The following is a 13211-nucleotide window of genomic DNA, read 5'->3' on the forward strand; positions in this document are numbered from 1 at the left end:
GTAATGACACTTCCGCCTGGTAAGAAAAGATGGTAGGAAATTTAAGCATCAAGCTGACCTCAGATCCACACTGTAAGATGCAAACAACCAGAGTCAGGAGTGAAAATCTTCCAAGTGGCCTTTAGGGAAGTCTCCACTGCCCCCAGAATGTGTTATTTCCAATCCGGCAATATCTAGGCACTCCAAAAGAAAACTGGATCATAGGCCAAAGAAAACTGAAAACAGACCTCTAGGATTATATCTCATAAATTTTACTTTGTACTCATGATAACATGTAATCATTCATGGCTCTAGATATTCTTTTAGTCATTCTTTTGTTTTTTTACAAAAATCTTCATTGTGCTGACAAGAAATTTTAGCTTCAAAATACCAACCATTTCTCCGAAAGCAGTTAAAAAGACAACTATGGGGCGCCTGGGTGGCTCAGTGGGTTAAGCCGCTGCCTTCGGCTCAGGTCATGATCTCAGGGTCCTGGGATCGAGTCCCGCATCGGGCTCTCTGCTCAGCGGGGAGCCTGCTTCCTCCTCTCTCTCTCTCTGCCTGCCTCTCTGCCTACTTGTGATCTCTCTCTGTCAAATAAATAAATAAAATCTTCAAAAAAAAAAAAAGACAATTATGATGGACACTCCTTGATGTTTAATATTTTAATAGTTAACTGTTAAATCAAAGAATCCTACAAACCGTATGCAGATATATTCCAGATGCTAATGTTTCCTTCACAGTCTGCTCCCACTGAAACCACCGCCCAACCTCTTCCTGGCCCGAGTTTCTGGCACGTCATTGGAGTTCACCACTCAAGGTCTTCCTCAATGTGCACCATGGTCTCCTGCCCACTCCGATTCATAGTATGCTAGTCAAAAACACATTCAAATACATATTTTTTTTTCTGATGTCAATAAGGGGCTGTCTGATTGCAGGGCACCCACAGGCTTGCAGGGCATCAGGAGCTGATGATGTCCCAGTGTGGCTTTGGCATACATCCAAGTTGTCTCCCTCTCTGTGGAAAGCACAGAAGGACGCTTTATAGCTCCTTTCATTACAAAATGTGCCGTCAGGAGCCTGTGATAGGCTCATAACAGGGGCCCTGTCCTGCCTCCGGGCGACTTGTTCATTCTTCTGGGAGTCATAAGGTAAAACACAGAGATGACATTTGGTCAGAAATAAGCAGTATTTGGGAAATTATTTTTTTCAGGAGAAGTGAGGTTTTCTCTACAACCAATCTGTTTCAGTGCAGTGTCTGTCCATAGGTCCTTGTGCCGTCAGGGACAGGGAAAGTTCACGTTGGAACAAAGCAGGCAGCCAGCGCCAGTCAGAAATGACCGTGGTGGGTTGGGAGAGGCAGAGCAGGCCTCTGGTGGTGAGGTCCTGTCGGGAGCTCCCCCATGCCGAAGCCGATGGCGGGTGCGTGTCCAGGCCCAGAGGCAAAACCGATCCCGTGGCAGGATAACCAAAGGCTCAGCTCCAGCCTCAGCAATTCCAGGGAGGCTGTGTCCTCTGGGCAAGAGCTTCGATTTCCGACCCCAGGGGCCCGGTCCTGCCATGCAGGGATCAGCAGGTACCACGGACAGCACATTGGGACAGACCACGTGACAGCCAACCATCAAAATCTACAGCGAAGCAGGGCATTTGTGTCCCAGAGGACAAAATGCATTGGGCCTCTTTCCTGTTTTACTTGGGAAACCAGGAAAATGAAACAAACCTGCTTAAACTGTGCGCAGCAGCAGGAGAAAGGGGGAGGCAAGTCAGGGGTTTGCTCGTCTGGGGTAAGCCTGGGATTGCAGCCTGTCCCGGGCCACGCTGAGAGACAGGGGACGCACGCCTGCCTTTCCACCTTGGGATCCCCCACTGCCTTCTGCATCCCCAGCTTCCTGGACCGAGGCGGGAGGCTGGTGCACGTGGCCTTGCTGCCCAGTCACCATGCCGCCCAGGGCTTTAAGGGGAACCCTCTCCCCCTCACTCCAAGTCCGTGTCCATTCCAACAGGGGCTGTGGAGTCTTCCAAACACTGGCTAATCAGCAAATTAAAACATAAAAAGATGATTACCACTTAAAAAAACCAAATTGTTTCCAGATGATATAAGCCATATTCTTAGGACCTTGTTTTGGAGAACATATAACATGCTTCCTTTATCTGGAGGGGACATAGAGTATCTACTCTCAAAATAGTGACTGATAAGGCTCTTTTACATAAACATATACAGGGTCCTATTGATAAACGCTAGACGACCTGTTATCTCAGGGGAAAAAAATAAACGGCCTGCGTTACCGCATTTGCCTATTCCCCACCGTGGCTGATCTCCGGCACCAACGTGATGTCACTCAACACGGAGTGTGGAAGAGCTGCCCAGTAGCACACCTGGACACACGCAGCAGATAAGAGCCAAAAAATGTGAGGGATGAGATTTGCATGTTTTAATTTTGTTTTTAAAAGGACTTATTTCCCTGTAACTTTATACATCTCATTTTTCAGTGACCAGCTCTGCCAAACTTAAAGGAAAGTAACAATCCGCTCTGGAGGACTGGTAGAGGCTGGCCCCGGGCCACCGGCTCCACAAATAGCGAAGCCACACTTCATGACCAATGACAATTGGTTCCGAAGAATGAGGAAGTGAACCTGTGATTGAAGAAGACCCGTTTTTTCAATTTAGTCTACTGATTCTCAACCAGAGTGTTTCCCCTCCCACACCCCAGGAGACAGATGTCTGGAGACATCTCCCTCTGCCACGGAGTGGGAGGGGGACAGTGGTGTTCCTGGGATCTACGGACCCCATCCAGAGAGGCTGCTACAGTCTTCAGTGCACGGGACAGACTCCAGGGACAAAATGGTCATATCGCCGAGGTGAGGGGGTCTGGATTTAGTCCCACAACAGTCCTTTCTATCAAATGTGTATTCTTGGGTATGTGTAAGTGAATGTGAAAAAGCTCACCACTGAAGAACTCAACGGATGAACAAAATAAGCATCACATTTCGTCATAGTCCTGTTGCTATCTGGAAATAAATCAATACCTAACTGTAATAGACTGAAAACATTAATTTTTGAGCGTATAATATATTATAATCCCCACAAAAATTGGCTCATGATTTCAAGAAAAAAAAAAGATAGTGTGAGTCCTAATCATTGAGAATCCTTTATTTTTTTAACCTTTTTCTTAAAGGTTTTATTTACCTATTTTGAAGAGAGAGAACTAGAGGGAGCATGCTCCAAAGAAAGAGCTGGGGGAGGGGCCGAGGGAGGGAGGGAGGAGGACGAGAGTGAGTGTCAAGCCAGCTCCCCGCCCAGCATGGCCTCAGGTGCAGGGCCCAATCCCCAGAACCCTGAGATCGTGAGCTGAGCTGAAGTCAAGAGTTGGACGCTTAAGGGACTGAGCCTCCCAGGCACTCCTGTCTGAGAATCCTTTAGGCAAGACCTATGTCCTTTACACCCTTGGTTCAGGAGGAAAACTTTACATATGGCTGCTCCAGCTGGTGGCCCAAGCTCCTCGATTTCAAGAGGTTTTCGGACCACAACCTCAAGTCCAAAAATACCCTGGTTTCACAGTGAATGCGTGAGGTACAGATCGCCTGAGCACGCAGGGCAGGTTCACAGCAGCTGCAGAGAGCAGATCTGCACCTTGCCTCCTGCCCCAGCACTCAGTGACATCACATCCATAGCTTGGAAGCAGCCACCTTGTGAGTGTTTACCCCATGAGAACCAGAAAAGTCCTCAATCCGGGCTCCAAAAGCCCGTCGTCGTTAAAGACTGACAAGCACCCCACAGGTGCATCTGAAAGACACAACCCTGTCTCACATTCCCCGAATGTCTGAGAGCAAATCAATACAATTTTCCAATGCACACACAGAAACAAAAGTTCTATTATGTACGACGAAACCCCTTTCTAGAGAACTTCTAAACCTTGTACGACGAAACCCCTTTCTAGAGAACTTCTAAACCTTGCCTTGGAAGCGTAACTTAGTCTAGAATCAAACGCTAACAAATATGTGATATCTCTTGGCTCTCAACAAGAGCCACTATATTTATTTTTTAAAGGCAAATCTGGAAGAAAAGCATTAAAATCTCCCACTAAGGAAAAACAATTCTGAATCAGCCAAAATGAAACGGGCGTACTTAATGTCTGAAAATAGTTTAGTTTTCTGTTGTGGCATCAAGCATAGAGGGCAGAAAAGAAAAAAAAAAAAAAAAAAGGAACAGAGAGCATTGTCTTTCCCGCTGCTGAACTGCTTCAGACACAGGAAAACTGGCAATCACAGCCCGAATTATGCATGAAATAACCTTCTGACCATAAAGAGTGATTCCAAAATCCATTTGTATAAAAGATGCCTAGATATCCAGCAGTCACATAAAGTGCACCTGGGCTCTACTGTTCTACAGGGAGACAAGGAACCTACTGAGCTGACTCTTTTCTCCCGGTAAGATCAATGAAAGCCCTTTAGTGAAACCCACTTTCTCCACTTGGCCATTTATCATTAAAGACCTCCAATTGCCTCCATCAGAAAGGACGAATACCCAATTTTTGTATCAACATGGACAGGACTGGAGGAGATGATGCTGAGTGAAATAAGTCAAGCAGAGAGAGTCAATTATCATATGGTTTCACTTACTAGTGGAACATAAGGAGTACCATGGAGGACATTAGGAGAAGGAAAGGAAAAGTGAATGGGGGTAAATTGGAGGGGGAGACAAACCATGAGAGACTGGACTCTGAGAAACAAACTGAGCGTTTTGGAGGGGCAGGGATGGGGGGTTGGGTGAGCCTTTGGTGGGTATTAAGGAGGGCACGGACTGCATGGCGCACTGGGTGTGGTCCATAGACAATGCATCTTAGAACACTAAAAAAATAAAATCTTAAAAAAAATAAAGACCTCCAACACACAGAAGGTGGGTAGGGGGCTTAGTGTGTCCACTAAGCTAGGACTGCTCTGATGATGGCTCACACCTTCCCCTCCAGTTTCTGACCAAGTGAGGTATGTGGTTGTCCTGGCAACACTCGGCGTGTGACACCAGCCTAGATGCCAGGTGATCCGAGCCCCACGCCAGCCAGGCTGGAGTCTACCTCACAGGAGTCTGTCCTGGCGAGGAGCAGGGGAAGCTCACTTGGGCAGGAAGGCTCTGCCTTCTCCTTCTGGAAAAGGTTCTCTGTCTATATTGCTTCTACCTTAAAGAAAAAGTATTTTTTATAAAATGCGACACAGTCCTCTGAGAAATCTCCTGAGACTTTCAGGAATTTCCATGATTTTAGAAAACTAGAATTTTTACAAAAAAATGTCTTCTTTCAGAATTGCGTGTGGAGGGAAAAATCCAATATGGATAATTATATTGTGGAATGCACCTTGAGAGAAACATGAAAGAAGACAAGGCCAAGCCCAAGAAGATGACCTTTACATAGACTGATAATTAACTTTCTCCAGCAATTACAGAGCAGAAAGTGACCTCTAAGGGTTTCCTATTACTGACACCCAGCGCCCTCTGCTGGTCCGTAAGGTCTTCTGTTCCGCGATCCCCGCCTCCCGCAGTGCTTACAGACCTCCGTGCCCTCCTTCAGCAGGACTTTATTCAAACAGCTAATGCATGTGTCAGATTCCTGTCTTTATACGACAACTATATTAAAAAGTTTGTTATGCATTTTTTTAGACTTTCTGAAAATACATTAGGATCCTCAAATCTTGTTCTTCCTCTAAAATACTAACACTTGTTGGAAATGTTGCCAAGGGCTAATATGAAACAATTGTAACGATAGAGCTCAGCAGCTGACATCCCACACCTGCCTTCCCTTTCATCCAAGGCGGCTGAGGGCAGAGACAACCATCCCCAGGACAAGTGAAAATGGCAATCGCCACTTGCCAACAGCACGAGTAAAATCACACATTGCAAACCGATCAGACTTGTGTGACAAATCACAGCGGAAGGTATGGGCATTGCCCAGCATGTCTCCAAATGCTAATGACCCGTCCCATGCACTATATTTCTTTTTTTTTTTTTTAAGATTTTATTTATTTGACAGAGATCACAAGTAGGCAGAAAGGCAGGCAGAGAGGGAGAGAGGAGGAAGCAGGCTCGCCACCGAGCAAAGAGCCCGATGCGGGGCTCCATCCCAGGACGGAAGGCAGAGGCTTTAACCCACTGAGCCACCCAGGCGCCCCCATGCACTATATTTCAATGATGTCCCAACTCCCCAAGAATACCCACTTTCATGCTAACACCGTCAGTACTGAGCAAAAACGGCTTGCTCCCGACTCCTGCTCTGTAGTCAGGGTATCAGACAGGCTTCAATTTAAAAAGCCTGAGGAGGGGGCATCTGGGTGGCTTAGTGGGCTGAGCTTCTGCCTTCGGCTGGGGTCACGATCTCAGGGTCCTGGGATCAAGCCCCACATGGGGTTCTCTGCTCCGCGGGGAGCCTGCTTCCTCCTCTCTCTCTACCTGTCTCTCTGCCCACCTGTGATCTCTCTCTCTCTTTGTGTCAAGTAAATAAATAGTCTTAAAAAGCCTGAGGAGGATCAGGAGGGGGCGGAGGGGTGGGGAGAGGAGGAGTATGAGCTTTCTAATTTCCAGAATGCATGAAATAGTAAAACCTCTGGAGGTAGTCCTTGCTTTTTAAATGTTCTTACTGAGTGTGTATTCCTTGCTTTTCCGCCTACCGCTCGCGGCAATAACGCCGGTGCGCGTCGGAGATTCACAGGGAGCCCCGACCAGCCTGGTGGGAGTCGGTCGACGCCCCGGCGCTCGCTGGAAGGCGGGAAAGCGAGGCAGCGTCCGGGGCCAGTTCCGGAGGTAGGGTCAACCCGGAGGTAGGGTCACCCGGAGGTAGGGTCACCCGCTGCACCTGGGAAGCCGGCGCTACCTGCGGAGGACTTGGAGCCCCTCTTCCCCGCAGACTTACCGTCTTTTTCCATCCAGTCCGGCCGCGCCGCGGAGCCTGGAGGACGCCAGACGCTCGGGCTCCCCGGCGAGGTCAGCGCGGGTCCCACGGAGCACGCAGGTGCCTGCTGGAAAACAGCGGCCACACCTCGGTGAGACCGGACTGCCGCCGGGGAGCCGCGGGCACCCCGCCCGCGCCGTCGGGGACTCACCTGCACGGCCACCTGCGCCAGCAGCAGCACGCACAGCGCCGCGCAGCCGGGCACCCGCAGGGCCGCGCCGCCCCTCGCGCCCCACGCCCCGCGCCCGCGCGGCGTCCCGGCGAGGAGAACGCGCCGCTCCATCCCGGGGCGCTCCAGGTGGCGGGGCCCGCGGGATGGCCCCGGCCCGGCGGCTGCAAGTGGGCACCGAGGACCCGGGCCGGCCGGCGCGCAGCAGCTTCCCGCGGCGCCTCCGCCGCCCGCGCGGGGTTATCACGGCGGCTCGGGGCGGCGCGGGGGGCGGAGGGGCGGCCGCGGCGGCGGGGGCGGCGGCGGAGCACCAGCCCGCAGCGTGGGTGAGCGGCGGGCGAGGAGGGAGCGCAGGGGAGGCGGCGAGGATCGGCGACGAGGGGAGGAGACGAGGGAGCAGGAGGAGTTGGCGGGGCGGGGGGCGGGGAGCCGGAGGAGGAGGGCAGGAGGGGAGGGGGGGAGGGCAGGAGGGGAGAGATGGGGGGAGGGCAGAGGCCGAGGAAAGCGGGCGGCGGGGTGAAACCGACGGGAGGGCGGCTGGGGAGGATCCCTGCGGCTGGGCGGTGGCCCCGAGGCTCGGAATGTGAGCGGCAGAAGCCACCCCGCAGGTGCCCGCGAACCTGCAGTCGCGCAGCCCCGCGCAGGGACTGCCCGGCCGGCCCGCACCCCCAGGGCCAGACACCTGCCGCGGCTGAGCGGGCTGGGCGGCGCCTGGGCCCCACTGGCCTGCCCCTCCCGCTCCAGTGGGAGATCAAGTGCGGGACAGCGGAGGCGCCCAGAGCCTGGTGTGTCTTCTGGGTATGCACAAGCGGTGTAGCTCTGGGCACCGGAGGTGATGGGAGGGCAGGGGGGTCGAAGAAGCCATGTCTGTCTCCTGGTCAGTCCTGGGATGTCCAGGCGCTCCTGGCCCCGGGCCACCCGCCCTGAAGAGCCTGTGTGCCCCCGCTGCTGAGAATCCGAGTGTAGCCAATCCATTAGGAGGCCTTGGGGGTGGGGATCCCTGTGAGCCCCGCTGGGGGTCAGGGCTGCAAGGGCCCAGGGAGCCCCAGGGGCTTAAGCCCTGATCTGGCAGTAAGCACAGTGTCCTGTGATGGTGTGTGTGAACGCATGTGTGTGTGTGTTTGAATGTGAGTGCGGATGCGCCCCAGTACCCACCTGTGTGTGTTTACCTGTGTGGGCGTGCACACCTGTGCCGGTGCGTGTTCTCCCCACCTGCATCGCCTGTGGTCACTGTGCTCCACTGATTGCCCCTTTCCTCCCTGAACGCATACCTCCTGCAGGCCCTGGAGGGCTGGGCTCCTCTTTCTGTGGTTCCAGTGTCCCTCCCATTCACTTTATTCCAGATTTGCGGGGTTTTGCACATTTGGAGCGGAAAGTGGAGGGGGAAAGAGTGACTGGCGTCTCTGGTTTCCGTTGCCCAGCCAGCTTTGAGCCTGTCGGGGCTTCTGACCGCTGGCAGTCTGGAAGTGCCAGATATCTGGGGCTTGGAGAGATGAGCCCCCAGGCTGAGCAGTGACCCGGCTCGCAGGCTCTCTCTCTTTCTCTCATATTCATTTATTTGAAAACACTCCTTAAAATGAAAACAGTTTTATGAAAAGGGCTGCATCGGGGGTGGTCTTCAAAACACCTGTCACCTCCCCTTCCTGCAGCTCCAGACAAGGAGCTCCCCCAAGGGGAACCAGAGGCTGGTGTGGCTGGGCAGGCCTCGGGGTCTGGCTTGGGTTAGGCAGGAGGCTGCTGTTCCTTCTGTCCAGGGCCTCACGTGCTTGAGAAATACAGATCTCGAACTATTGCTAATTATGTTGAATGTAACTTACATGGGCATCAGGTTTTCCAAGTCTAGCTAAGATCACATGAAGACACCCAGGGGTTCTTTTTTATGTGTTTAAACAGATGGAATGAAAGAAGAATGGCTGGTGTAAAAAGATTTAGTTTTAGGATTTTTTTTTTTTTTCTTTTTGAGTAATACCCAATGAGTCTCTTTCCATTGGAAGAAACTGTATCCCCTACAGTGACGAGGGTTTTCCAGTTCTTTTAGCCGTTCACTGAATTCCGTGCTCATCCCAGACCAGGGATGTCGAGCAAACTCCGGCCTGGGGCCAGGCGGGGAGCGGAGCAGAGGGAGCCTGCTGGCCCGGGGATGAGAAAGGCCTTGAAACCAGGTGGAGGGGGTGGGAGTTGTGATTTCCAATAAAGTCCATATAGTTGGTCTTTCCATTTCTGCCATGGAGCTCCTAAAATCCTTGGAATTTCCTAAGAAAAGAGACCCCCAAAGGGGCTTTTTGTTATCCTAACAAGGTGACTTGGCATGGGCTGCAGGGGCTGGAGGCCTGGAGTGCCGGCCTCGCGTGGAGAAGGCTGGAGCTTTCAGTCCCCTTCCTGACCCCCTTTCTCTCCTCTATCTGGGGCTTAGTTCCATCACGCATGGCCAGTGATTTCATCAATTCTGACTATATAATGAAGGTCCATGAAAACCTCCAAGGAACAGGTTTCAGAGAGCTTCCCAGGGTGAACAGGTAGAGAAGCAGGAACAGAGAGCTTCGGAGACTGGACAGACGCCCCGTGCCCTTCCCCGAGACCTTGCCCAATGCCTCTCTTCCACCTGGCTCTTTCTGACTTACATTCTATTATAATAAACCAGTGACCTGGGGAGTAAAATGTTTCTCTAAGTTCTGTGAGCCACTCTAGCAAATCAATTGAACCTGCGGAGTGGGCCCTTCCAAGCCACAGCCATTTGACAGGTAACAACCAGATTCGAAATCGGTATCAGAAGTGGGGGTGGGGTGAGATCTCTGCTCTCTGACTTGACTTGCGGTGGGGTCAGTGGGGTCTGGCCCCACAGTCCTTTTTTAAAAGAGGCTTTATAGGCTTACAAGTGGAAAGAGTATCTCCACAGTGTGAGACAATAGCATATTCAGAAACAAGAAAAGGCCGTGTTTGATGTCAGAAGACTTAAATTCCCGAAGTGAAAGATGAGGGCAGGGCCTGTGTCTTGTGGACAATCTGACTTTTAGAGCTGACCCTGAAGTCTGACTTAGTGCAATTTAGGAAATCAGGAGCTGCCGGAATAACCATTTTTCCAGAGTGGGCCACAGGTGGGGTGCAGGCCCTGTGTTTCCTCTGGAGGCCCACGGGAGTCCGGGCTGGACCCGAGCCACTTGCTAAGGCTAAGAGGCTATCACAGCTTTGGTCTGTGAGCCCAAGGGTCCATCAGAAGCCCCAGGGCCTCAGTGTCACATTCGGAGGCTGAGTCTGCTACTGGCTACGCTCCAGAAGCTGGTCTCCTCCCTGACTTTGAGACTTGACTCTTAGCAAGAAGCCAACGGGAAACTGGGAAGCAATGCAACAGAGAAGGTTCGATTCCTACCGGCAAAGCGTGGCATTAATAAGCCCCTTTCCCTTTATCATTAAACACCTAGAAATTTAGCTCAACTGTTAGTTTAGATTATTATATAAAATATAATGATTTAGTGTTATAATTATTATTTATGATAGGTTTATAGTCTTTATTATACATAGATTTTTTTTTCTCTTTTGTTTTTTATTTTACAGACAGAAAAGAGCAGAGGGAGAGAGAATCTGAGGTCGGCGCCATGCCCAGTGTGTGAGCCCAATGCCGGGCTCGAACTCATGATCCTGAGAGCATGACATGACCTGAAGTCAAGAGTCGGAAATCAAGAGTGGTGAGTACTTGATGAGTGAGTACTTACTCTCCGTGTGTTTCCCTTCCGTTCTGTCTCCTCTGCTGCAGGATTCCACATTCTTGTTTCACGGAAGGCAAGTCCTTTTCCAAACAGGAAGTAACAACAGTTTCAAGAAACTTAATTCTGCCTCCTGAAGGAGGTCATGTTGAAACCCCACAAAAACATAAAGTTGCCCCCAAATCAAAATGGCTGCAAGAACGTTTCAGGGAAGAGGATTTCAGACTAAGTAACCTATTTCCTCTCTTCCCAACCCTCCCTCCCGAGCCTTTTGTTTCAGAAACCCCCTTCCGCCCCATCCTTCTGACTCAGGAGGCTTGACTGCCCTCGATCGCAGGCAGGAGCTGTCCGCACTGATGGCTGCCTGCAGCCTGCCTCAGTGGACCCTGTGCGTCCTCTTTAAGCAGCCATCATGGTGGGTGTGATCTGGTTCCTGGGGTCACACCTGCCTCTTCTGGGTCAGGTCCCACTCGCCTCTCCAACATGCCTTTGCCAAGCAACCGTCTGCTCTCTTGTGGTCTCTGTATCTCTCTGGAACATAAAAATTGTCATTCTCTGTGGCCACAGCTGCCAGTGTTTCTCCCATTTCTGCCTTAGGTTTTGTTAACAGATTTGAGGGATCTCCGCTCATACACACCTTATGCAAGGCCAGCTCCTTCTTTCCCTCTGCCTCCTGTGGGACGCTCATCTGATCTTCATGAATGGACCAGGAACATCATGGCACGGGATGGCCAGGGTTTCCTTGGGGGGGGGTCGAAGAATCAGAGTAGGGAAGGGATTCTACACGGTCAAGCTAGAGATGGACAACCAAGGTGGACAGCTGATCTGAAAACAGGTGAGAAATGACAGTGGCTTGGACAGCATGTGACGATGGCTTTGTGGACAAATGAACAACACTAAGTTTATCTAAGAGATAGGATCTGCAGAAGTTGCAAAGTAGATGATTGCACAAATGAGAACAATTTAAGAATAATCAAGATATTATAAGTACGCAACATGCTGCCAAGACAGACAGCAGTGAATGTGGAGCAGAGTTCCAGGTTTTACAGCCTCGTAAAATTCCCAAAGGAAAACTCGCAAAGAAAACCAGCCTCCAGTGACCAGGCTTCATTTCCCTAAGGTAAGAAAAATACGGTAAATGCATTAACTCGAAATTAAGAAGGCTTTTTGCATTGAATGTTTGAACTTAATGAAACACTCCTTATGTCGCCCTGATTGTCCTCAGTCACCACTAAATACGCCGCGTCTGTCAACAGGTAGAAAAATGAATTCACGAGGAGCAGTAAGTACTCAGCTGGCCTCTCCACAGTTGTCTTGACCTGACGGAGGCCACAGGCTTCAGGGAGCATCTGGGAAGCAAGCGGGGAGAGCGAGCTGTTGGAAGAGAAATCGTTGATAAAGACGCTGAGTTGCTGCTTGTGGGCCTGGTCGTGCCCTCTGGGACCTGCTCCCCCTGAAGGAAATGTTTGGCCAAACCAAACAGTTGCATAGCCTGTGAGGCCTCCAATACTACAACAAAACCCCAAAGCCCACCCCAAGCGTTCTCCACATGTACTTTTGCTGCCCTTGATGATATCCTCAAGGTTCCTGGACTTTCAGTGTGCTCCTCCCCCAAACCTCAGGCTTTCCAGCCACCCCCCCCACCCCGTTTTGAAGGCCTCCATCTAGGCACTACCACAGGGACCCACCAAACGAGGGGCACAAGCTCCCGAGAGGGAAGGGGGCTAGGAGAGGTCATCAGGCCCGGCTTCTTCTTTCAAACTCCCCAGCTGAATGAGTGACCCCTTCCTGGGGACACCGAGTGGCAGTGGCAGAGGGGATGGAGATGAGCCCCAGAAGTCCACTTCCCAGAGCTCCCCTCAAGAAGAGAGGAGGGAGCATGTTCTTTAACCGTATGGAAAAAAAGTTCAAAAACACTCTTATTAGAAGGAGTTTCTTGTTAATCATGTCCCTTTCTTGGACTGCGTCCTGTCCCAGCACATTCACGGACCGGGTCCTGACAACAGCAGGGCAGAGACAGAAAACGTCGCTCGGTGCTGTCATTGTGTAGGAATGGGGAAGCCCTTCCTAGTAAATCTAAGGAAAAGCAGGAACAGTGTGAGTCTGGAGGAGGCACCATCAGAGAAGAAAATACCCAGAACATTGCTTTTCGGACAGCACGTGGGGAAGAGCCATCCTCTTCTTCCCCAACTGGAGGAGACACATTTTTTAATGAATTTGGAATGAATTACTAGAACAAGGAAATGAAGGAGACATATAATACATGGCCCTCATTTTTTAAATTAATGGATTCAAATGATATTAAGTGACAGTCAAATTCCTTGGACAGCGTCTAGCTGCTGCTCTCTGCATTTTCCCTGGCACATAGCAGTGAGCGTCCGTCCACCCCCGCTGCCTGGTCCGGGAAGCAGGTGTAGTCCGGCCGGG

At 51.2% G+C, this 13211-nt stretch overlaps 1 protein-coding gene across 1 annotated transcript in view; it reads right to left on the minus strand.

Annotated features, from left to right (window-relative positions):
* ADAMTS16 (ADAM metallopeptidase with thrombospondin type 1 motif 16) overlaps window positions 1-7197 on the minus strand; it is a 148315-nt gene extending 141118 nt beyond the window's left edge. The window contains exons 1-2 of the mRNA XM_004768380.3: window positions 7066-7197; window positions 6876-6981 (exon numbers count right to left, since the gene is read on the minus strand). Coding sequence (XP_004768437.3) covers window positions 6876-6981; window positions 7066-7197 — 238 coding nt within the window. The remainder of the gene's footprint in view (window positions 1-6875; window positions 6982-7065) is intronic.
* Between the last annotated feature and the right edge of the window lie 6014 nt (window positions 7198-13211).

Source organism: Mustela putorius, unplaced genomic scaffold (genome assembly GCF_011764305.1).
Source record: "Mustela putorius furo isolate JIRA1106 unplaced genomic scaffold, ASM1176430v1.1 tig00000107_pilon_pilon_pilon, whole genome shotgun sequence".
NCBI lineage: Eukaryota > Metazoa > Chordata > Mammalia > Carnivora > Mustelidae > Mustela > Mustela putorius.